Source organism: Anopheles stephensi, chromosome 3 (genome assembly GCF_013141755.1).
Source record: "Anopheles stephensi strain Indian chromosome 3, UCI_ANSTEP_V1.0, whole genome shotgun sequence".
NCBI lineage: Eukaryota > Metazoa > Arthropoda > Insecta > Diptera > Culicidae > Anopheles > Anopheles stephensi.
Window position 1 is genome coordinate 75814053 of NC_050203.1, and position 27155 is coordinate 75841207.

General features: G+C 42.8%; 1 protein-coding gene across 3 annotated transcripts in view; it reads right to left on the bottom strand.

Annotated features, from left to right (window-relative positions):
- Positions 1-27155, bottom strand: part of LOC118510785 (protein sickie) — a 292680-nt gene that overhangs the window by 254369 nt on the left and 11156 nt on the right. For all 3 annotated transcript variants that reach the window (XM_036053077.1, XM_036053078.1, XM_036053076.1), the window contains exons 2-3: positions 26550-27029; positions 14004-14127 (exon numbers count right to left, since the gene is read on the bottom strand). In XM_036053077.1, coding sequence (XP_035908970.1) covers positions 14004-14063 — 60 coding nt within the window. In that variant the 5' untranslated portion in view covers positions 14064-14127; positions 26550-27029. The remainder of the gene's footprint in view (positions 1-14003; positions 14128-26549; positions 27030-27155) is intronic.

Below are 27155 nucleotides of genomic sequence, written 5' to 3' on the forward strand. Positions count from 1 at the left end.
ATCTCAAGGGTCTATTTGTGGTCAGTCGGCGGACTAATCTTGCCCCACGTCACGGGCTGCCCGTGACCGAAAAGCAATCAATCATATTGGTTGCTCACTTTTCAGCACAATTCCCTCCAACTGAGCGCCGGCCCGAATGGGAGAAATTAATCCAGTCAGTCAAGCTTTCCACAAGTGGGCCAGATTGACGTATGGTTTCCTTAGTGATATGAGTGACGTTCGTGTCCGGTCCGGTTGTACCGATTGTCTGGACTTGCTGGACGATAAAAACTGCCCTCAACAACGAACTTAATCCATTTTCACGTCATTGTCCACTTGTGAAGTTGTCGATACGAGTTTTAATTCCAATATCCAGTTTATGAAGGTACAATCTCCTGATCCAGACCATCCTTCACCAACATTGTCCAACGTGTAATCCTTATCAAGGTCTCCTCTCGCACCAATTCCCACCAGCGATGGGTTGTGTCACACTTTATGATTTAATTTTATTCATAATACCCATGATCAAATTAACTTTTCTAACACTTTTGCAACCCTTCCAAAGTCGACCAAAAGAGTTCCGTTAACTTCCGGCCTGCTACTGGAAAATGTCATCCCATAGAGTCTAACATTGCAGAGGCCATATCGTGCAGGACTTTATTTTCGGGTTCGTTCGTTCGTTTCTATTTCATTTCATGGTTGGACTATTACCGGCTAACATTTGGTTCGGTTGCGGTTACTAAACGGTTGCAGCCGTTCTTGCCGAAGGGAAAAGCGAGCAAAACAGGAGTTCAGAATTGGAAAATTTTAATTCATCGTTGATACGCAAGGATTCGCCGGGATTTGCACAGGAACAATCGCGGATGTGAGTATGTCTACGCTTAAGCGACCTTTGTATTACAACAGGGATTTCGAAATTGCATTCTATTTAAAACACTTTTTAGCATTCGTTAATCGAAACTCCTTAAAGTATGCAATGTACACATGAAACCTGCTTTATCACAACAATTTTATTTTTACTAACCAACTAAGACTGTTTTAAAAATTATTTAAGCGAAACAATTTGAAAACCACTGTTTAGAACTCAGAAATCTCTCATACTGTTAACTGTCCTCCAAGGTCTTTTGGACTATAGAACTCCCCTTCTATGCCCCGTTTATTGTACATTTAATAGAGATTATTATCAGACCGAATGTAACCTTGCAGTACGAGTTCAAATCCTTACCCTCACCCCAACCCAACATTCACAGGCGGCACGCACGACGAGCACAATTTACGGGATCCTCTTAAGTGGAATGAAAAATATTTAAACCTCATTCATGAGTCCACCATGGGCGAACTGGAAAAGCCGTCGACTGGCCGTAACCTTTTTCCTTTCCTGCTATGGTTATTGGATTTGACGGGAGTGAGCTCAACCCCGGGCTATGCTTCTCTGGAGTGTTATAATTTCGCCAAATCATATTTAAATGCACGAGAGAGAGAGAGAGAGAGAAAGAGAGAGAGAAAGCTGAACAGATCCCCCGGAAGCTGGTGGTAAACATTTCAATTTACAACTGCTTTATTCCGCTGTTCCTGTGTTCTCTTGGAAAATGCTGATAATAATTTCATCGGATTTCCTTTTCTGCTTCATACTGGGGATTCTCTCTCAGTCTAGACCTAAACTCCAAAAATGCCACACATGAAAGGTGGGAAGTTTGGTATGAAACATGTTTAGGTGCTTAGTATTTCGTCCAGTACGCTTCGGAATGCCCACAAAACCGACCGATTGTTCCGTTTCATTACATTCAGGTAACTCCAGTGATTATTTAATCCCAAAAGATGATCCCCACCTAGAAGGTCGGGCAATGGTGTTGGAGGCTTGTTCATTTCGCTAAAACATCCGTCCATCCTTTCCACCATCAACCATATTCCTTCCGGTAGTAGCTGGCATCAACATAAATTAAAACACTGAAAAGAAAATGAAGCTTTCCCCCAAAAAAAAACATCCTTTCCACCTCGGTTTCGCTTGCCAAACCCCCGAAAGGTCTTAATTATTTAATTAATTATGCATGGTGCACAGAGCAAGACAAGCATTTTTCTGCTGGTGTTCGCCTGCCGCACTCGTCACCCTTCGATCAACAAAAAGGGGAGAAAAACTCCAGGATAATCAACAAAACGGACGGAGCGAAAATGTAATGAAAGAAATATAACCACCTTCTCGCTTTTCCGAGCTCCGATCTCTTCCCCGTGGCCAATTAGAACCAAAACGGGAATAAGGGCGTACACAGGATGAATACCGAAGTATGTCTTTGTTTCCCACTGCCAGGGCAAGTAGCCACCCAGCGGTCATTCACACCATTGCACCTGTCGATGCGGAAAAATGGGCCAACTTTCTCTGGTGTTCTTTCCTGTTTCGCTGCAGAAAAGGGTGATTTTCAGAAGTTTCGGAACAAAGAATGGAAATGTAGGTTAGAAGAATAACAATTGCCATTATCAAGGAACAATCTAAACCATTTGTCATTAGCAAAATCTTTTCGGGCACAAAAATGAAAGGTCCCAGCTGGACTAACTCCAAGCTCTATTAGCTTAATCTGCTTGTAATTACTGTACGGCTGGTAATCTTGATAATTGTTTTGTTTCTTAGATAAAAAAGAAAGGCATTTTGAGTCAGTTTTTTTTTTAATTTTATACTAAAGAGAAGTCATGTGCATGCGAATAGAATCAAATGTTTAAGAAATGCTCTTGATAAGTCACAAATAACCCTCCGTGTCAAGCGAATTGCATAATTTAGGGCGATTTTATAGGTAAAGCTTTTGAGCAACGCCCGAATGTATGCAATGTCTAGGAACAATTCTCTCATTACTGAACATTATTCGTAGCAAATTTTGCTCATTGAATCATATTAATCTGAAACGAATCTTAGTCTCCTAACCAGAGCTGATGGTCATGTTCATCTCATCTCTCAAGTCCTCAACTCAAACACACCGACACTCAATCAGAAGGACATCTGCAGTAGCATTTCAATAAATTTTCCACCTAATTAAATCTCATGCAGCCTTAGCTTACATAAATCCTCCAGAGTCCACGCAATGACAAGACTTGCCACATGCAACCAAGGCTAGCACCAGCTTCGAAGGACCCACACACTGCATCATCAACATGAAACACGAACCACTTTAACCACTTTATCCATCGGCCAGTACCATCTCCAGCACAACAGACTGCGAGAAATCCTTCTCTCGTTCATAAATTTCAATTGCAAAATAAAGTAAATTACAGGCACCACTTCTCTACCACCTACTCTCACCCATCGGAAAGCCGTCAAAACCAATGCACACGAACTTTTGATACAATGTAACGTCCCAGTCCCTCTCTTGCTTCATTTGTAGCTTTTTGTAGAGTGTGGAATGGGAGCAAAAATCTCTGACCACACTTTTTGCCAAACAGGCATTCGCTTCGAGTTTCGAGTAGAAATATTGACGGACATTAAGTAGATTATGTTTTGAGAGCATCGATTGAATACCGAAGCACTGCATGCAACCAATGCAATCGTATCAATTAGAACGGTGCAGTAAGTCTTTATGAAAGATCCAATCCAGAATCTGCTCCATGGACACGAATGACCAAGAGCGTTACAAATCGATTGCCCAGGAGCTTACAGTGTCCAGAGTCAAGTGTGCTTGGGATGCAACTGAATGAGAGAGTAATGCTTCCATAGCAGGTTTAGTTAAGGATCGAAGGCAAGCTTAAATGAGAGCAGTTTGCGCCTTTCGGTATGCAATCTGCATCACAAATTTACGTGTTTAAGGACTATGTAGCTATTTTAGCTCATAGCAGCCTTAAAACCACCTTCAAAACGTCATTATATAGCTTCTTTACGCTTGGTTTTTGGTATAATACCATTCTTGTTAATCATCCAACATCGCGCTGGACTGAAAACCCCCCAGAAAAGTTGGCGGTTAAACAATCTGAAGCTTCCTTAAAAAGAAACAAAACACTCTACCTAAATTTATCAAACTAAATCACCACTTTTCGGGTGCCTTTGTCAAGCGCATGACTTCGCCCGGAGGCTAGTAATACAAACTTTGTTCACTTTTCACCGCTTTTCATCTCCGGCGGGCGACGGAAAACTCGTTCCAAAAAATCTAGCGAATTGTTCTAACCTGTGCACACACCAGTAACTACCAAAAAGTGCATCTGCAAGCACGTTGGTGTAAAATTTAATTTTCTCATCACTTTCGCACTACCCTTTGATGATGGAGTTTTCAGCGCTCTATTGTAGAATGAAGCATTCCTGCAGGATTCCACTCCAGAAGATAGCCCTTAGAACTTCAAACACTGAATGTTTAATAATTTCTGCAGGGAAAATCGACACTGTTACTGTTGGCATTACATCGTAAACATCTTTTTATCAAACTTTTAAAAATCACACCCAGCTTTTCTTCTGGTTCCTGGGCATTAATCAACACCGGACCAAACATAACTTTTTGCTCCTCTTTTAGGAAAGAGAACCTTGAAAAATATTCCTCCGGACTTATTTCAGCAACTGAACTCTCTGAAAAAACCTGTACACAACAACCTTCTTGAGGTAAAATTAACTCATGATTAATTTCCTCTTAATTTACGCCACCATTTTTTCTTCGCTCGGTTAGATTACATTTTGCCATTAAAATCCATCTGTGGACTTCACTTCTCATAAAAAAAACCCTCAAGTGGAACCATTTTTCTCCATTAGAAATCTCAACAGAAGCAGTAGCAGGGAACGATATTTTACACCAAAATAAAACAAATCATCCACTACATTACCAGCAAAGCATCATTACAGGCTTCATGCTCTACCACCGGTTCTGCCTTCTTCAAAGATGATTTTCCATCTTTTCTTTTGCTTCATTTTTGCGGCTTTACCACATTATCGCTCCTGAAGGTTGAGAGTAGAAAAAATATTTCCAATTTCCTTAGAAAAAAATGTAGGGAGCTTCCTTTTCTCCCTAGCTGGACGCCTCTCTTAATCATCAAAAGCATCCTCGGTGTGAGTGGTTTGGTATTTTTGTTTGGTCAAGATTTATGATGAATTGCTAAATTTATTTATTTTGACTCACCGCAAGAATCTGGGTGGGGAATAACAAGAGTCCTTTTTAAGAAAATGAAAACTTGAAAGAAAAGTACGTTAAAAAAGGAACATCATCCTCGTCTTCTGCAAAGTATTCCCTCAAGAGACGAGACGGAGAGTTGATTCTTGCTTCCAGCAGGACAACTTCCCGCGAGAAAAAAAAGGAAAAGATGATTTTCACCACTCAACCACCAAACCGATCGACCGCTTTCCCACGACGGATAATCGAATTTGCATTACTTTTGCTCTTGAGGAAAGAAAAACCCTAAATTCGACTCTTGTTGCTCTAGTGCAGCAGAATCATCCTGTGGAGAGCAGATTTTTTCGCCCTCGACTCACTACATTTTGAATAATTTATATTCACTTTACGAGCAACTACTGCTCAACACAACACGCCAGTTGCGACGATAAATGCACACCATCCAGCCAGCCAGTAAACTAGCCCCTTGAGTGAAGGATCAACCTGGTTCTGATACGATGTACTTTGTCAATGGTTAATATTTTATCGCATCACAACCAGAAGGTGCAGTTCGAAGTGCATTATTTATTGTGGTGATCAAACATTTTTGGGGTTATGGCGTGCTCGGGTACTTGTATTGGGGTTGCGGGACTTTAAGCATGATGATAGAAAGGGGAAAAACATCCTTTCGGGATTTCTCTTGGGACTAAAACCTAACCAGCAAGCATATGATAAATGACTTTTTGACCATGACTCTCTAGAGTTAAGCTCAAATTCGCCCAGTAAATTGACCTTCTAAAAGTTAACGATTGAAAACGGTATTAAATGACTGATAAATTCAATATCCTCAGACTCATTTCGTTTTACAAGTGAGCTGTGTGGTATTTCCTTCTATCCGCCTGAAGATATGCAATATGTTGTCATTCGCTATCCAGTAACGACCTTCAATCTTTAAATATTTTACTGGTTATCGTAAGTTATATGACTTATTGTCCTCCATCCTATCATCAATTTATAAACTTATCATGAATAACAAGAGTTTATTTAAAAATAATTGTTCAAAAAACTACCAACTCGCCCAAACTATTTTTTGGCTAGAGATGAGAAATTCGTTTCAAAATTTTCTTTTTTTCAATTAGATTGAAATTTATGTAATCTAACTAAAAACTATTGCAATTGCTATCTATTCTCCAGGGAAAAATATATGATTGAATTTTAGCTCTAATATTATTTCCTCATCTTCCATCGACCCATGTGTTAAACTGTTGATCGAGCCCTTTAACTTTAATCCACGCAAATTAGTTTCAACTATACACCGGCTACAAAAGCTGAGTGTTGTGCACTCGTTTTTATTCGCACCACTTTCCCCAAAACGTGTCGAAAATGGGCGACTGGTAAAACTTTGTTCATAATTTCCCATTCAAAAAAGCCCAAATATGAGAGCTAACACACTCGGGTTTAATTAAACCTGACGTCGATCCTCGTACCGCGATTCCTCCATTGTCCCATCAGCACAGCTTTTATGGAGTTCAAAAAAAGTTCAGCTCTCTCTCTCTTCTCGTTGTGTATGATCAGACGTACCAAAACAAACTCCAATTCGCAGCCACTCCACGAAACAACACCGCTATCGGTACTTTTTTATTACCAAAACTGAACATCCCTAACATAACCTCATCCCATTCGTTGCTAATAGAGAGTTGTCCTGGTGTTCGTAGAGCACATCGAGCCTCGTATTTGCCACTTTTCCGCCTCACCAGAGAATCAACTACGACTCTTCGTCTCAACCACGAGTTGTTGCGCTCGCTCACTTTCCACTCAATAAAAGGATATGTCGAGCAACATAAAGGAACAAAAAAAAGCACGCAAACACCCTGAACCGTATCGCTTTGAACAAGTACATCCTAACCTTTTAGGTGACTAAAATGAGAGGGTTTAGGGGGAAAATTGGAACAGTACGCTCGACATTTGCCAAAAAACCCTTTTTCGGCTCGTTTTGCCCCGTGCGAGTCATATTTTCCATAATTTCTACAGACTTTGTACTCTCTTGAGGTTGGGATGAGGGTTGAGGTTCAAACACAGGAAACACCTCTCCCTGGAACATCGCTTTTCACCCTTTCACTAAGGCGAGTCAGGAGCTCATTTTTAGGTGGAGTGCTTTTAACCAGGAAGGCCATTACGCAGCTCTGCAGTATGTACCGTCGAAAATGGCCCAGCGGAACAAGCGTGAAAAACGGATGGTGGCAATTATTTTATTATGATTCGTTGTCGTGGTGGAGTTGGGCTCCAAACGCTCTGGTCCAGAATATCTCGGCAAAAAGGACTTGAAGAGCCTTTCCAGCACTTTTGATGATGTATGCACGCATTCAGAATTCATGTCGTGATGCTCTCTAGCGTTTACTTTCTCCGTAGAAATTAGCCGTGTTCTGTAAGAAACACCTGCGTTTGCCTGAGAGCTTTAGGCCATTTCTTCAGGTAGTTGGTTTTGAGAAATCTTCCTAACCTAACCTAACTTATCTGCCGAAATATTCTTCGTCTTCTGTACCTGACTCCGGACCCTAATGATACTACCTATTCCTCGAAAACTTTTCACCACAGGACTTGAGAGTGTAAAGTATCTCCCACCAAGAAGACGAAATGGAGTCATTATTCCGATATTATGCAACCGTAGAAATTCGACCTACAACAAACTACAGTGCGACAGTGAGACATCTGGCCCAAAAACACAACTAAGCAGCACACCCTTAGCAACATCTCATTTGAGTTTTCTCCAAGATGCCATCCGAAGCTGCACAACTTACGAGGACTTGTTTTCTGAAGACACCTCCCGGTAGCAGAAATAAATTAGTTCCTCTCGGTTCGCTTCTACCGTGTGGCATTACTTACATCTTCAGAAACCCTCTTCCCATCCACCGTTTGTATTCGCTGATGTGTTTGTGGTTGTCTTTGCGGAGGGAACTGTACGCCGATTTACAACCAAAGTTTGGAAGATGTTTCACTGAAAATTACCCACGGAAAAGTGACTTTAAATGTTCTACAAGAAGAACCCAGAAAAAGCCAACAACTTGCAAATGGAAAAGTGGGGAAATGTGCTCTTACTAACTGCAGCAGTACTCTTAGACTGTCAGACGTCTAGATGAGAATGAGCCGGCTTTCGACTGTCTGTGCAATTTGCCTTTTCCCTTAAAGTTAATGCGAAGGAGTGGCGGAAGCCCGAACCGGGTAAGGAGCGGCTATAAAGTTATGCCAAGAAAGGGACAAGATTCATGCAAAACTTCAGCTGAGCCAACAAACACAACCAGTCAGTTGCTCCCCACACACACACACACACAAACAAAACGAGGCCCGGAAAGAGATTACATCTTTTAATTCAATTACAAAAGTGGTAAGCCTGACTCGAGTGCACGTGTGTGTCTGTGTGTGGTAGCTTCTCGTCACGCTAGCCTCCTTCAACGGAGTCCTTTACGTAAACCGAAGTAAAAGATAAGCAATTGAGGTGAATTGCTTATCGCGATGAAGGAAGAAACGTGGCTGAGCTCGGCAAGAAAGGCTCCGGCTTCCGACAACGAACTGCGATTCTAAACGAGTTGATGTGGTTCGCTGACGCTGTGTCACAAATTGAGGCGCTTTTACCCGTAACGGATACATCACCCGGTTGCTGTTGATGCAATTCCACCAGAGCAGAAGAGATTGCTTGGAGGAGAACGATACAGGTTTCTTCCAGTTGTGAGTTGCGATTGCTTTGGAGCAATTTAGTCATTAGTTAGGGAAAGGGCGTAATTAATTGTAATCACGATATGCGTAATCAACAGAGCTGTTTGCTTTAGATTAGACACAGACACGGATAAATGTTTGGGAAAGGCACGTTTTATTATGCGTTTCGTAACCGGATCGGGTTGATTAAGAATTCCTCTACAGGAGGAACATTATTCAAAAAGGAGCATTAATGCATCATACGTGATTGGAAAGTTTTGAAGTCTACGAATTTGGTGGTAATTAACTGGTTATGAGTTATTTAAAGGAAATTTACTATAAATTAGAAGAAAGTTTGACTGAAAGACTCTGGCAGCTTAACGTCAAAAAACTGGTAGTTTCTCGTATGGATTGCATACATTTAGGCGCTTGCTTTTTAAATTTTATAACACAGTACTTTTACTAAAATTTTACCCAAAAGCATGTTTCAAACAATATTTTAACAGAGCATATTGAGCCATAATTATTCTTAATGACAATTTTGTAAAAAACAAACTTCAAACACACCCATACAATAATTAATGACGGTTTATTTCTGGAATCCATTAGCAAACTCTCGGTTCATCGGGTCCACCTGGTGACCTCCGAGTGAGGTTTCCGAGAATGTCCTTCAGTAATATATTAACCTTTTCACACCCAAAAGGGATCTGATCGCTGCGGTGGTAAGCTTTGATCCTTACTTAAAACACCTTTCCTTCAAAAGTCCCCCCTAAAACACGATAATGGACTCCATGGTTGGGACTAATCTCTGGCTCTCATTTTGGAGCACCGATTTTGGGAACACCGACGAAGTCAAGTGCTGTCCCTTTGCGCAGTACATAATACTCAACTCAGTCGCTTCCTTTTGGGAGTGATTAGCATTAATTTGTATTTCCCAGACGCGAGCAACACTGGTTCCCTTTAGAAAAACAATGACTTTTTCCGGGAAAATCAAGGTTATACTACAACACAAAAGGAAATATTGGCTTTCCGTTCACAGTCAAATGTAACTTCATAATTTCTTATTGATGACAATCCTCCAGACACCGACAGACAGTGGTGGAAATAATCGTCAAGCTAGATTACAGGCGGTTCTGCTTCGGATACACAAATTTGTTTACATTTTCCCAAATTTTCGAAAACACAAACCAATTCACGGGTTGACTTGCTGGCATTACATCTTCCTCTACAAAGGCCAACACTTTCTATCTCACACAAAAAACTCAACCCACCCCCTATGGGACCGTTGTTGCTCTAATTTTTAAACTTCATTACTATGCAAATTTTATGGACGTTGAATAATGCTGCGTGTTTTCTTTGCCTCGATTTAGGGTCCCGAAAGCGCCGGAGGGATAATGCGTAACAAGTACATCGTCGCCGGAAGAGGAAGTTTTGTGTCAAAAAGTGCCAGCCAGTGCCAGGGTCGTGTCGTGTCTTTACGATTTTCGATTGTACTGTACTGCGACATTGAATTTCAAGCAAAAAGGGGCAATTTCACGGCAAAAGGAACAACGAATAGCTGTCATCGTAACTGGATCAATCCACCGGAAGCAAAGAAGTTGCTCAAGCTTAAATTTTTTAGAAATGGAACTGAGCTGTAATGACCTAGGGAGACAAACTAAATAAAATAGTCTACTTAGCTGACAGTACAGGCCAACAATGCTCTTTTGTTTGTCGTATGGCATACTTTTAGGCGAATTTCTTTAAACATAAATATTTTCGATGCATAACCAAGGATATCAGGAGACTCCTCAGCGTACTGATGCTATAAAGAACAAGGCTGGAGGCAGAAGCTTAACAAGTTATTCGGAGACGAAGAGTTTTACAGTGTCAGCAAATGTACAACTCAATTTGAGCTTCTAGTCAGTCTGAGACCATTGTGATTTTTTGTTGCATTAAAGCCGACACGAAATCGATCTCGTCTAGTCTCCATGTTTCTGTTTTGGTAATGCGCTTAAGGATAAGAAGATTCATCCGAATGATACATTCGTTCCTAGGAAATCCAAAATGTTTTTTTTTTCTTCTCTAAGCTTCACACTGAGACGCCGACAGCATGACTTTAAGACCTGTCCAACACATTGTTCTCTAAAACACCCTGAATTCTTGCTGTCACCATCGTCGGCTCTAACTCTGGTAAAGCCAATATTTTTCCCTGATAGATTTTGCATACCACCCTTTGATCAGCTTTCGAGGGAGGTTGGAGTCGGTAATCATCGTCCCAAAAATCCTAACCCAAGCAAAGGAGTCGACCGGTGTCGTCCCTTTCTAGTCGTTCCACATAAATGCATAATATATGTAGCTAATTTATTTATTTCCAGCCCTACCCTACCATGGCAGATAACCAGGATCCCTGTCGTAGGTGGAAGTTTTGTTGCCCGACGGAAGTTTTCCCCCGAAATTCAGCACACAGAAACGATGAAATATTGGCTTCAAATTTTCACTTTTCACTCTCACTCCATTGCGGAATCGTTCAGGAGTCGCTCTAGCCGGTTTACATGGCTGGAATGCGATACACGGAATTTGGCATTTTCCACCAACATCCCACCAACATTGAAGAAAATAGCAAAAAACATTCCTCACCACCATCACAGTCACATCGAATCCGGAGGCCAAAGGACAATGAAGGCAATTTAAATTCAATGTATAAACAAACCTTACTCTGGCTGGGAAGTAAAAAAAGGAAAAGAATCAGAAGGAAAACCCCAACACACGTATGAAGGATGAAGGAAAAGCAAAAATTTGAGAACACACCGACATCTCGCAGAATCATTCGTCTCCATTTTCGAGGCAAGGCGGCAGTCACCATCGGGTCAGCTTCAGGTGAGCGCATGCAGACATTTAGCCGTTGGATATGTGTGAAGGAGACGACCAAATAAAAACACACATCAACATCCGTCCGTCGACTTCATACTGCAATAAGTTTTAGGGAAAATGGAACTGAAGGAATGGTTCCTTGATACCTTTTCGTCTTCTCTTTTGAGGCAAAATAAAACGGTACAAGATGGCAACAATATTTCGCATTGCTATATGTTTTCTCGTGTGTCGTCGTAGAAGCGAGCGAGTTATAAATTCACATCTGTCAAATGGAGCTTAATCTTTCCATAATCGCTGCCTGCCCGGGAGCGGTTTTCTGTGAGTCTTCATCCCAAAGCTTTGAAGTGCAACGAATGCAAAGAAGCAATGTCTAAGATATGTATTTTGAGATTCTATTTTTGAGAAAGGTCTGGTCCAATTGAAAGTGACATCACAAGGGAAAATGTTGCTATTAATTTATGAGTTTTAATTTCTCTCGAACATGACAGGAACTTCCTCAGATGCCTTTAAAATAATGATTATGCTTTAAGAACTCATAATTTATACCAACTTCAATATTAATTCTACACGAATTAAACACCAGGCTCTCTCAACAGTCAACAACCACTTATTTGCTGTAGCTCTTACTAATGGCTATCCAAGAATTCCCATTACTCCAATGCCTAATGACAAACCCCATAGCAAACGATCTCACTGAACGGCCCATTAACACTTGCAACAACACACACCAAAAAAAGGGATCACAATTTATTTCAAACACTCTACGGCAACACAACCATTCGGTAAATACCAGAAAGTAATTCCACAAAACCTTCATCACAACTCCGATGTCCAGTAATCTGCCGACAAAACACCATAAAAAAACAACTCTCCCAATCAATAGTTTTTGTGCTAACGCCATCCCAGGACGGAATTGAGTGACAAATTTACACCATCCGGAACAAAAAACAAACCGTCAAAGGGAAGGATGGGGCGTCGAAGGAACCAGCAACCGAAATTCGACGCTCGAAAAGCGAGAACCATCAACTTCGGGGACATGACTATAAATTCTCATTCCCACACTGCCGGGCATTTGTTCGTCCCGAGTACCGAGTGGAAGTTGTGCCATCACTTGCTCCCTAACCTTACAGGCACTAAGCGAACGGGAGAAAAGGGTTCCGAATTCGACTACTTCTAGGTTAGTTTTTGAGAGTCCTGAACTTCATCTTGCGTTTTCGAATTGAATGTGAAAAAGTGATAGTAAAATAGTCAAAGGTACAGAAACGAAATGAAAAACCAACTGATCAGGAATCCTGCAGCGAACGAGAATGCAATTTTACGCTCAGTTACTGTGACACAAATGTTTCAGGGGACTGCAGACGCAATGCTGCAGATAATGCAACAAAAAGACACACCAGATAGTTAGAAGTCCAAGAAACGTTAAACAGTCTCCCAAGGACTCAGAAAAGTCTGAAAAGCAAGGAAAAGACAAAAAAATTGCATAACTTAAGGCGTTCTTTTCTAGCAATCCTCCTGAAGTAGGCATAAAGCATGAAAATTTGTCAAACACGACAAGAAATTTTTATTCGCCAACAAATTCTAGTTTGATAGGACCTTAGTAACATTCTAAAACACCTTTTACACACAAACGTTGACTGTGACTAGGGAATAGTTTCCAACCAGACTCAACCAATAGCGACGATTCCAATGCAGATCTTGTCCCAGAAACATTATTCTGCTTACCTCACGGAAGCTTCCCGCTGTGACAGACGAACTTTATCGGTTTTTCCCTCCACCATAAACCTTCGATTCGATACAGCTTATTGAAAGTAAATATGAAATTATATCCCCCATTAAATGCACTCAAGGGCGAAATTACCTTTCCTGCAGTAATGTCAATAATGCCATTTGGATAGCAGGAAAAAGCGAACGTCAACAACCGATGGATGTTCTCTGGTCTTCTCATGTCCCACACCAAAAACAACATCCCAAACACACCCGGAACAACTCTCTCTCGCGTTTGAAATGGAAAACCCCGGGATGAATCATTTTCGGATAATTAATTTACAATTTCAATTCTCAGTCAACCTTCATCAACGTCGTTCTGTTGACAGAAGGAGGATAGCCCACAGGGCCCCCCTCTTACTCAAACCCACTTCAATTTCTATTCCTAATGATGAGGTGATTTGTAAATTGACCCACCACACCGACCCATTTGTTTGCTGTTTAATATTCTCCGGTTCAATAGAGAGACGACTGACCTCCGCATCTCTCGGAGGTGGCCGGCAAAAAAGGGGATAAATGATAGGCTTGGCAATGACAGGATTATTATGTGTACGTGCCCTATTTCTCTTGGTCTCCCAACCCACCCAGTACTACAGTCCCGGTTTTAAGTTCTAGTCACCGGAGAGGTCGCTTGTTTAAATTAATACACCACCCATTAATTATTCTCACCTGTATCGTCTCCTGTGCCGAATACTTCTGCTTGTCCGCCATTTTCAGCTTGCCCAGCATTTCGTCACCGGTGGCGGCGATCGGTTTCGGTCGTTTCGCCAGCTTGACTGTTGGTTGTTGGACCCTGTGTGGGGAAGAGAGTAGCAAAAAAAAACGCTGTTAGTTTGGAACATTATTCTATCCCCAACTATTACTGTCCCATCCCAGCCTGACCACAAGCTTGTTGTTTTGTCGCTGGAAAAACATATTCATTTTGTTGTTGCTTTTTTGTGTGCTCTGCTTTTTCATCTCGGCTCTGATCAAATTGATGTGATTTACTACCGAGTACCATCGCACCCGCTGTCCTCAATCCCCGGCGGCAATGTTCCTGTCAGGAGCGCTCTTCGGTCATACCCGGGGACTAAGCCATCTATGATTGGATTTTGTGTCCATCCACAACGGGTCGTTCTCAGGCTCGTTCGATGAGTTTCTCTTATTTTACGGACCGGTTCCGTCCATTTGTCAGTTGCCGCAACACAGTGCACCACATACGCGACAGACATAACTGCTGATCCCTGCCTGCTACCGGGGAGCAATACGAAAACATTGATGTTTGATTGAGCTGTGTTTTGATAAGAAGGGAAGTTTAATACGAGGGAATAAATAAACGACTCACATCCAAAATAGAGTTCTAAAAGCGACAAAAGTTACGTAAAATATTTGCTGAACAGAAAATTGCATAGTTTCGGGCGCCTACAAGTATGCAAATTCACCCATGACAATTAGGAATAATCTAGATAAACTCAGACAAAACAGACACAAAGAAAGTCTAGTCTTTGGGAAGTATATCACAAAAAGTTGAGCAATTACTACACATTTTCGACCAACAAGTGCATCTGTTCAAATATTCAAAATAAAACAAATGACCAAACATGGAACAGGCTATCAAAAGTCCCTCTTTTTAAAGACTCTAAAGCTAATGATCGAATAGCGTGACCATGAAAAACAACACGGGAAAACCAAACTTACAACTCCACGGTCCCCAAAACTGTTCCACCCCAAAACATGTGCCGGATAAATTATGCAATTCATCGTTTGTCATTGAAACGTTATTAGATCAATGCAGTGCAACGCAGCAGGACGACCCACCGAACGATGGAGACATCTCCAGAAACCATAAAGTACACGTCACCACCAGCCGGCTGGCCATCAATTATGAATGTATGTCACATGGAGAAGGCAAGAGCGTCCCACAAAAAAAGGGATGTTTCAATGCAACGAGTCCGGTCTGATACATCATTGGAAGCATGAAGCACATCAGCGCTCCAAAAGAAGAACATTTTCAATACAAAATGCTCAATGGATTGGACAACCATTATTAAGCTTTCCTTTCGAATAGTTCGTCCCTCCAGAATCTCTAGTATCGAAACATGCAAAACCAAGCCCTTCAGAAGCTTTTACCGACACAGCTGTGCTGGTCGGTCATCCCTTTTAGGAGATACACTTGATCCCCCCAAAGAATCCCCAAGAAAAAATGGTGAAATGAAATCGATTTGCGTCCATCCAACCGTCAGAGTATCTGCAATTTTGGTGCTGCAGTACAACGGCTAACCACATCAACAGTCACACGGGGGTTGTTGGTGTCTGCTGCAAGGAGTTTCAATTTAATGCTGACCTCAACACTTAGACATCAAGACACCACCCGAACACGAAGGACATGAAGCCAATCAAACCACAGACACTCGCTCTCTCCTCCGCTCTCAGGAGACCCTTGAGGATGACTTCGACCATTTTGTTCGGAAGAGACGGAACACGTAAATGGTTCGATATTTATTTTACTAATCAAACGCTCGATAAAACCCACAACCGCACTGGAACGCATGGCACGTTAATTCGATAGAGCAGGATCATTCGATACCCGTATGGGAAGGACCAGCACGACCTCAGATGCCTGTCACCGATGAAGGACTTATGAAAATCAAATCAAATACTCCAAAACGAACGGCTGTACTGGCGCGTCGGAGTTCTTCTCCCCGAGAGACAGCCCTGGGGAAGCTGGAAGGTGTGAAAATTCCGAGCAGCCTTCTACTATTTGCCTTTCGATTCCTCCGATAACTTCCTCTGCGTTACATCCACCAATATGCCCTCATTTACACGCGTCCACCCGTACCTGTGTCGGATCGATCCCCAACAAACCACAGGAGGCATTACATTTGGCGAATTCTACCAACAAACATCACGGCCCACATCATCATCATCGTGAGGCAACAAAACGGCATTGAGATCTCATCATCGTAATGGTCCATCACCACCATCAACCCTCCCATCACGCCCTCCACCACGAGGAACTGTTGGAATATTGCCAAATGTCGATTGTGCATGAGGATGAGTCAATATTTGTTCGATTCCCGGTTCGAGAGGGTATCTGCTGCGAGTGGAAGTGACTGTGGCTCGTAAACATATCACTGACGTTGAGAGGCCAGCAACATCATCATCATCATCAGAGAGAGCCTCATATTATTGCTTTGCTCCAAGTTTTCATTCCACTCGTTTGCCTCCAGACATGCGAGGGAATAACAGGAAGAAAAAAACCATCTCTAACATTTCAACAATAACGACCGTGGTACAGTAACTTTCCGGGACACAAGAGTTCTACCGGTACACACACACACATACACTCATGCTTAGAAGTTTGCAGAGAGCAATAGAATTAATTAAATTGCGGAAAATTGACTGTTCCCGGAGGACTGCCGAGGAATTCTGCAGAACTCACATCCTGACTTTGGTAAATGCCTCCTGTCGATTGATTCCTAACCAGATGCGATTTTGGGGAGGATTTTCGGGGGCCATGAAGTGCTAAACACATGAAGCTCCATAAGGCCCCCCTGTGGAATGTGATCTCTGGTGAGAAATTCTTCCCATAGACCCTTATGCCCATTACGCTAAACTGATAACACTGATCCCGAATGGCGGACACAGAGCGGGATAGCAGAAGCAGACATTTAACACAAACTTCCAAACAGCAGTAAGCGATAAAAACGTACCATTTTGGAGCTCACGACAGCTTTTAGTAGACACGCATTACTGTTAGGAGTGTGAGTTCCTGCTAGAATATCCTCCAGGAAAAGGCCTTCTTTTATTCGATTCGATGTGTGAGTGAGTTTGAGCATTATTTCTTAAATACGTTAACCAAGGAAAATCAATTTACCTTAGGCTCACTCCATACACACAACATCATATCCGATAATGGACCAACTTTAAAATGCTTCTAAGGCTAACAGCTTCTCCTGAGGATGCTACGGACACAGAATCGGTGTAGATAGATACCAATTTGCTATCGATTTTCGATTCAAAAAGCCACACCGAAAGGGAGCCATAACATTCCGGCAGATGCTTACGCTGGCTAGCTCCCTTAACTCCCGTAGACTTCTAGTCCCGAATCTGGCTCCCCGAAAAATAATATCCCCCCAACACATTTTCCGCGTTCCCGATAGGCACCCCAATCTCAGGCCACATTCCACGATTTTAATTCCACCAGAAGTGACAGAAACAAGATGATCTCCAACTACGCTCAACGCCCTCGCCCGTCAGACACGCACAGCACGTTCGTTCACCCTGGTACGCCAAAACGACAAACAGCACTGCGCCACGCGGCACTGTGGCTATATTGAACCATTAAAAATTTTCCTCACAATTTAAACCTTAAAGAAATCCTTCCCCAATTTCAACCACCGTAGCAGACGAGGGATCCAGTCCTCCGAAAACGGTTAGCTCGGTTGGTTTCGCACACAGTCACGGTTCGATGCGTACAGCAGCGGAAAGCAGCATTGCCTACTTTCAGGCGCTAGGAACTGATCCGGAGCACACTCCATTTTAAAGCCGACTCGGTGACACGGTGACGCCATGCTTATCGGTGTAGATGATCTTAATGGTCGCTGAAGCAAAACCTGAGCCCCCCCACCGTCCAATATTCCGCTTTTCGATGGCCGTTTGGAAGGCGATCCCGTAGCTCCTGGAAGCTGTTGGAGGATGAGCGGGATACAGGACACATTTTGTGACTTCCATTTGATACTTCCTAAATTATTGTTAATTAAGAGGCCTTCCACTGATGGCTGTCGTACGGCTGGCCACGCCACGCCACACCGACAGTGTCGAAAGGTGGAAAATTACTATCCACTTTCACCGAATGTCCAAAGGCGAGTCTGGAAAATGGGGAAAGATGTATTGTATTAAAGTGCGGCAAACGGAAAAGCGACCCGTTCTTTTTTTTCGGAAGTGTAATGAACTTGCTGTTACGTTCGGCTGCTGGAGATGAAGTGTGCGAACGGTTTTAGTCCTGAGCCTCGAGGTGTTAGCTCAGCGTCTACCGTAGTCGGTCTGAACGTGCATCAGTAGAACAAAAAGCTCTAAAGATTCAATTGAAAGAACAAATATGAAACACGTTTCACTTTCCCAAGCAGTCGTTGGAGCGAACTCCACCATCATCGCCACCACAAGTCAACTACCGCCGAGTCTCGGCGAGTTTGCCTCCCGGTTCTTTCATACCAGTTCGTTGTCGTGTACCGTCAATAGGCAAATGTCCTTGGGCAAACTACGTTAAAAGGAAGCAAACGAGCCAGGGATATGCATGGAAGCAAACGAATGCACTGAAACGCGTTCACCTATTTTGCCGTCGACATTCAGGCGTTTTTGCGATCAATTGCAGCATGTTAACAGACGGGTGCATAGTGTGATTTATGTAGGGTCGAAAAATGTTCTCCAAAAATTGGTCAAAACTGTTTGTATATAGAATATTGCGCACTGGGTTGTTCGGTGTCATTTTAATCACATGACCGGCATGCTGAAAATTAATTAAATTCGTGAATTTATACATCTTTTCCATTTCAAATTCACAACTGTGAGATCAAGATCCACATCCAATGTTTGTGTCTATTTTACATATTCAAGTCAAAGACGAACATTTTTTTAACCAAATCACCTTCAACATTCAAACATTTCCTTCCCACTATTGCGATAAATACTCGCGCTTAATTCACTGCCACAATTTACCGGCTAATTACACTGCAGCAATTTCTCGTTCCGTTCCACAAGTTGACCACCAACCGAGCTTCCATTAGCCCACCGTTAGCTCCGACCCACCTTTCAAAGCACATCGGTTGGGTTGCGATCCACCTACCCACACATCGGTTCGAGGCAGAACGTCAGCGCGAAAACGCCACCATAAATTCTAGTTTAATATTTATGAAAACAGTGCGATAAGGTAAAAGCAAATATACATAATTTTCCGGTCCTTTGTACTGCTACTATCTTTCGCAGCGGGAACCATCGAACGGTCGGTGGTCGATGTCCACTGACGCTCGCTCGTGGGTCTTGGCGTGTACATACACGCCAGCTGACCGGGTTACACCGCTTACCGAGGAAAAAGCCGAAGCTCTGCAACAAGCAGATTCGGCATTCGGAGTCAGTTTATTGCAAATATTCAAATTCGTCCACCCGGTTCCTGTGGCGGCTCGGAAGAAAGCCCCCCGATACAAGTTCCGGTGCTGACAGCCGTGCCTTGAGAGAGTGGAACCAACACAGCGAATGGAGGTTCTTCCTGCGATATAAAGCTCGTTCTGGTGAGGAAGCGACGTCCCTAGAAGACAAATGTTGCAAAAATTAGCCATCGCAAGCAACAAAACGGGCGACTTGAGGCTTCTGGTTCTGGTCTTTCCATACAAAATACTACTTCCTTCGCAGCACTAAACCGTGGACGCTTTTCCCCAGGAAATAACTCCCCGAAGACACAGTCCTTGCCTCAGCTCTGTTTCGTCGAATAAAATTCACTTTCGACTTTATCACGACCAAACATGCACCGGCTGTTGCTGTTTTTATTGTCTTCCCGACGTTGCCTGGAAGAAAAACGCACATAAACATAAAGTTTAAAAGCTGCCCCGTCGGAACCAATAACCTTTCCGATTTCGGGACGCCAAACGAGTCGCCGTGACCATGCCTCATGAGCTCCCCAGTAGACGTGAGAGCATTTCTCATAAAACTGGAGTGAAAAACTTGGTGCAAATATTTCCCTTGAATGCGTTCAATGCTTGGCACCAACCACCACAGCCACCAGATATTAAAGAGGAAGCTGTTGCAATCCCCGTTCTTCATCTCTTTGCCACTTCCACTGCCCTGCCTTCGTTATGAGCGCCATTCCAGAAACTCAGGGGATGAAATGGATTGCATTCTTTTTCCCCACTGCCGATGGCAAACCACGGACATGAACACGTTTTCGGGTGTCCCCTGCTTGATTTTAGACGACGAAACCTCCCCCAGGAAAAATGCCATCACAGCCTTTGGTCCGGGGGAAACGGAATGGCAATGGCCTTATCCGAGACCAACCGAAATGGTGGCAATGTTTCTTTATCAAAAGCCCCTCACTCACATTCTGGTCTAGGTGGACCCAGAGCTCCCGGGAAGACTCGGCACTGGGGAAAGCATTTCGCGTTGAGGGTAATTTTTCCTCGAACGCGTCTTAAAGCTACCGGCGTGTATGAGCAGAAGACGAAAGTCGACTAGACCTATCGGAGGGTCAAAGAAGAAAAAAAGGGGAGGCTTCAATTTGGCTTAGATTTGGAATTGAAAATCGATACTGATTTGCATACGGGGCAAGGTTTTTTACTTGTTTGTACACGTACCCAATGAAGTAAGAGCCTACCAGGGCAAAGAGGTTCGTCTCCCACGGGAAACTCTTATTTGCATCTTTGCAAAGGACTTCCCGTTCCTTGGTTTCGGTTGGGAAGTAGTGTTACATGCTTTGACATTGTAGCATGTTTCGATAACATAATATTGAACGGGCTATGTTTGTTTAGAAGGCATGTTTGCATTGAGACACTCTAGAAGGAAAAATAAATTGTACCGACCTTGTGGTTTATTTAATCAAATCGAACCCGTCATGTTTATTCTATGGTGAAGTAATGAGCAACCTAACAAAATAAAAAAAACTTTTAAATCATTATGAAACAACCTTAACCAAGTTCATTCTAAACAACAAAGTATATGTCCCACCAAATAAAATTGGCTTGTAAAATCTTATCCTTCCTAAATAAAACAAAAGTTCCTATTATATATCGAAAAAGGTCTGTACGAGGCTAGGAAAAAGGTCTGTATTTCTAGTTTCAGCACTTACATACGCCTCTGGTACATGAACTCTATCCAGTACTGACGAAACACTCTTGGCCGCGTTCGAGTGGAAGATGCTTCGAAGGATTTTTTGCCCTGTTGTTTTGGACAGACAATTGAGTAGCATCTGCTAGATATCGTCGTTCTTCTTCTTCTTCCTTGGCACTTCAACCTCGAGAGGTCTCGGCCTAACATTTCTGGCTTTCTGTGACTTAATTTTACCCGTAGTAAAGTAGTCAGCTCTACGTTCGGGAAGGTGGTCTGGATGGGATTTGAACCCTGGCCCTGCCGTGTGAAGACCGGCGCCGCTGTCGCCTCGGCCACCGGACCGCGTCGTTAACAAGAGATATATGGCGATCCTACCTTCTTTAAGTGATTCAGACCCACAAGACTTCGATTCGATTCGGTCATGCCATGAGAAAGATACCGGACGACCCAGCCTTTTTAGGCTGTCCACACGGAGAAAGAAGGCGTAGTAGGCACTAATTGAGCTCGAGTGATGGCATGGATGTCGAGTCGATCAGAAGAGTGTCCAGGATAATGGGTTGGTAGACGTCCGCCCTAAACGGTAAGCCATATCGAGGATAGCCACAGCAGACCAAGGCTGTGAAACGGTTAAAGCGCCCAATAAGAGAAGATATAGAATATATTTTTCAACCCTCAGTAATAGAAATTCATTTTAAATAATCGTCACAATATATTCTTCACCATTTCATAGAAGTTTGATGAACTAGAGAAATATAACTGGATATTTGAAGTTATTATCCCCTTCTAACCTCCTCTAAGTAAATCAGTAGCTAGCAATGTTATGCCCTACTGGATAAACGTCTAGTTCAGATCGGGATTTATAGAGTACCAATGTATACATCAATACTGATTGCATGGCATAATAGGAGCCCTTCTTCTAATAAATTTCAAATGGATATTAATATTTAGGGAGTCTATGTTTTCTACTCCCGCAAACAGATAGCTAATAAAACTTTGAAGAAGAGCAATGCAGCCTAAATTGTGTTTCTTTATTTGAACCCCACGTGCTACTTAATTGCCCCATATCGGAGCAAGCTTATGAGATTCTTTTGTTTCCAAGAAACAGATGAGTCCCCGCTTGTAAGTTATTATTATTGTTATGAAACACCTTTGCTCGCTATGCTCAATATCAAACCCATGTTTGTTCTACATTCTAAGATGAATTTAACAGACTTTTTCCCCCAGACTTCTAAAGGCCGATTTCCCTTTCGCTTAGACCGGAAAAAACAGTAAATAATATCATAATAAGACCATCTGTTGCCAGCCGACAAGCGAGCAAGGATGCTGTTGTAAGTGGCACCTTCAACGAATCCCCATCTTCTTCACAATTCCCTCCGAATTCTCACTTTTTCTTTCCTTCTTCTAGAGCCATCCCAACCAACCCATGCTCAAGTTTCCCTGCTACAGTTTGTGGTAATTAAATGAACCCGCTCGCACGCTCTGACACTCTTTCAGGTTCCTCTACACCAAAAAGAAAAGAAATCCGCAACAAAACATCCGCTTTCGACACTCCTTCTTCGAGCAACACTTGTGAGCTGTGGGCGTTTTGCGTTCAACCTTCTCTTCGCTTCCATTAACACACCCGACAACGGGTTGGGCGATGGTTCCGGTCCGCACACACGCAAACACGGGGCGGCTGCTGGTAAGATGTTATGTTACATTTACATGCAATTAGGATATAATTTCCTATGACATATGGCCCTTTGATTGGCAGCCGAAAGCACCTTCCGGCGTTCGAGACCCGATACGCACCGACGAAGGTGATATGAACCTCGAAAAGACGACAAACACCTCCGCCGAACGAGGAGCTTATTAAGGATTTACTATCACGACGTGTGCTAAACGATTGCTTCAGTCAAAAAAAAGGAAGAAAATAGAGGAAATACTCCGTTTCATCTCCATTTAAAATTTCGCCTAGATTTATGCAATTTATTACCAACGAGCTCCTAAAGTTATGCAATATGCATGACTAAAATGTCTTATTAGATCCCTTTTGGCGCAATATCTGGTGCATTTAGTAAAAATTCTGTCCGGATGCAATGTTTCATTTGAATTTACCTACAGACGACATTCTTCTTGCCTTCGTGCCTTATCTCTTTCCCAACAAACCCAACAAGCACAACAAACGCTACTCAACAGTCTTGCACGCAGACGAGAGGCAAAAAATGGCAATAACACCACCTCCGAAGAGGATACAAGCCCAAAAGAAAATGCCCACCGAAACATAGCCCAACTAGGAACAGTGAAACGGAACCGAATTGTTTACGGGTTACTTCCGGACTTCTTGCGCTCCATCCGATGCGGGGCCATAAACCAGGGTTCCGTCACTAAAGCCTACATCCTGCGCTATCGTTCCACGACTATCGCCCCAACAGCAACAGCAGAACCAGAAGAAAGAGAGAGCGAGAAATAAAAAGAAACACTTGCTCCCAGGACACACGTGCCAGGAACGTGTTAACGGTTTGATTTATGATTGCAGGTTGAGCGGCTTTATTGGCCTTTGGTCCTGGTGGATCGAACCGCCGTGTTACACAAGACCTCAAATCTTCGCAAAAGTCTAACTTGTGACATAAAATGGCCCAAAGCAGGTTTGTGTTGGATTAAAGTTTTGCTCGCCGGGAGAGAAAGTGGCCGGTGAGATCCGTCTCGTTGTATTAAAAATAGGGTTGCCTCATCCATTTCCTCGTTGTTTACGATCATTGGCCACGTCGCAAGGAAGGGAAAGGCATAAACAAGGTACGTGAATGTCAGCAGAGTGTCGTAGAACAAGCGACGCATTTTTATCCCCTTTTTTTCGGAGGTTAAGACTCAAGTCTACGAAGGTCAAACTGTACGTACTGAAACTACCTGCTAGAATATATTCCTTTACTTCAAGGATTTTTATTCCAGCGATATGGACAAGATACGCGACATGATGTTGTTTTGAGCCTAAACCTTTACTCACTGGTCACGTTTCTTGGTTGGTTGTAGTGTGAGCTAGAATGTCCCAAAGCTAACCTCGCAGTACTTCGTCCAGTGTTACCGCCAAATTATGACATCTGGCACTTGTTTCTGACTCGCCTCCATAAATTCTGTACTCAACGAGCCTCAGGTCATTAAATTTTTGCATCCAAAGCACTGCGCGGCCCAAAAAGGGAATGTCATAAAAATGCCTAACCGAGGGAGATTATACCATCAGCAGTGTCTCTGTAAGCAAAACTGTTTCGGGGTTGAAGTAATGGCAGCAAGTTAGCACTTTTGGCCATACTCGCAGCCAAACGAACAATTATGTAGCCTTTTTTATTGGCAATGTCTTGATTACTTTGCGACACGCTTATTGTGTCTCTTCTGCCAAGAGATCATCCGAATAATCGTTGACTGTCCTCTAGGGTAGATACTTCTGATAAGGTCCGTACTTCACTTTATCGTCTCAATAATTCGCGAACTATATCTGTATCTGTATCTCTGAGTAACATTTTTACATCATCTGGGAGAATTCAGTATCATAATCCTATAACTGACAGAGACTCACTCACAACCGATTTAAAAACTCACTAGTTTACTTTACTGTTTCTAAACGACCCCAATACCTGGAGATGGAACAAGTATATGTAATTTAACAGTCGAAATATTCAACTTGACCCTATTCGCCCCTAAGCCCTATTCGCGCCAAAGATCTTCTACTATCGACTACCATCTTTGTTCGGTGGAAGATACTCGATTGTCTGGACGATCTCGTCAATCGATGTGTGTGCTGCCCGTGACACCGACCAAGAACTAACGAATGCATGCCAAGAATCACAAAATGAACTTACAATCACAACTGCTACCGTTCTTCTTTTCATCTCCATCAAAACAAACATTCAAACCAACAGATATCACTTTTGAAGAATCTTCCGTGCTGACTTGAAGCCCAACAAAAAAACCTCACAGGAATTCTTACGCACCAAGCAAGACCTGAAGCGACTGCTGACTTTTCCTGCAAAACGACCCTCATAAGCCAAGAAGCAAAGGAAGCAGGCATCCTCGCTCATCAGACAACTCAGTCACGTTCGATGCAATACTTACTGGTCCCGGGGAAGTTGCTTGTGCCTTTTTCGCTCCCTAAAGTAACGCGTTCTCGCTTTTCATCACTTTTATTGACATTCATCAAGACTTCACTACCGACAGCAACGAACAGGGTGCAGCAAATGGGAGTTAAAAACGTACCGGTCTCGTTACGGTGCTACAATTTTGCAATTCCACTTTTTTTTTTTTGGGGGGTCATTTTCCATTCTAACTTTCAGCTCCGAAATGAAAAAAGAGGGTCTTGTTCTACAGTCTAAGTCTTAGTTTTTGTGAGCCACATCGCTAAAGAACAGAAAATATTCTAATATAATGCTGCTTATGAGCTTCCGGAGCGCGTCCAAAGTGCCTTCCTGTCTGCTCTCGATCAAATATTGATGAGATGCAAATCAGCGGCACTCCACCGGAGTAGAGTGTCGTCAGCTTCAGCAGAAACAATCCTGGAGATGCATTTCTACCTCACAAAAAGCAAATCGAAGGTCTAACCTGACAAGACTGCTGTCTCTTCCGAGTCTGTTTATTCAGTTGTACAATCAGTTGTAATTTTCATGCTAATAAACTCCGGCCAGCTGGCCCGTACCGGTGCGAATGACAAAATCGAATGCAGTCTGATTGGTAAATCAAAAGTTCCATCCACCAAATCTGCATTCCCATCCATTCATTCAAAGCAGGATGCAAATTATGGTTCATTTGCCTCACTATTGTCAGTCGGAACCTATCTCGGGCTTCCAGAAACGTTCTATAAAATTTCATATTTTCAATTGCCGCATCGTCCGTTGCTCACGGCCTCAATTGATCCATTTTAAAATATGCTCATTTTATTGGAGTGCTTACCGACGGGCTAACGAGCCAGCGATCCGGTTGTATTTATAGTCCATACCCGGACATTTCATTAATTATCATAATTGGCCTAAATAAGCTGGAGAGCTGCCGGGCAAAAACGAGACGGGTTTCCTGTTTTATCCTTGCTGACAATAATCCCACTGCCATCTTGAACAAAGTATCTGCAGTCCTTTGCGAAGTTTATTTCATTTCTTTATTTCCCCCTGCAGTACTTTTTGTTCCTTTTCTACTTCAACATTCTAGCCTTGCGCCTCGCCGTGAAACGAAGCAAGGAATATTTTTGCACCAACAATTAAAACAAACTTTACACTGTGCAAGCGAACAAGCCTGGAAGAGTTGGGTACTTCAAGAGAAGGATATAAGCACTAACACCAAGCATTCTCCTCGATCGTTTATTCTGGTCAGTAAAACAAATCCTTCCCTGTGTTTTGTTCCCATTTACCGCCCCACCAAGTATCCAGGAAGAAAAGTTGGTGCCGTGACCAGGATACATACCGTTAAATTTGTTTCTTCATTATCCCACGGTGCATAATCCTACTGCTGGGAGATGGGGGTTCCGGAGAGACACTTTTTCGTTTGCCTTTCGCGAAACACGAAAAAAACTTGCCAAAAACTTTAAACACACTTTACGGCTTTTCTTCCTTTTTCCTGGATGAATTTTTGCACTACAAGAGGAGGACCAGAATTTGCCTCCCGAAACACTGACACTTTGAACACCTTGCAGGATAAAGCAAGGCCCTTACTTGCGATCACTTTTCCGCCTTCGTCGAGACACCCGTGATTTTGGCGAATTTTGCTTCTCGCGAATGGAAAAGCACGTTTGCAAACAAGGCAGCTAGCACACTCCGGAGACACACACATACACAAACACAAATTTACCTTTTTTATACACATGAACACACGCGAGATCACAGAAAACGCCCGACGACACCTTTTTTCGTGCCAAAATCTTCACTGAACAAACAAAAACATCACCTGAGGATGGGAATGGGAAAGACAGAGGCTTGAGCACTTGCCTTTAAGCTTCACCGAACAAGCCTTAAAACGTTGAAGAGGTTGGGATTAAACTTTCACTCAGGATCCTTCCATCTTTCGAACCCC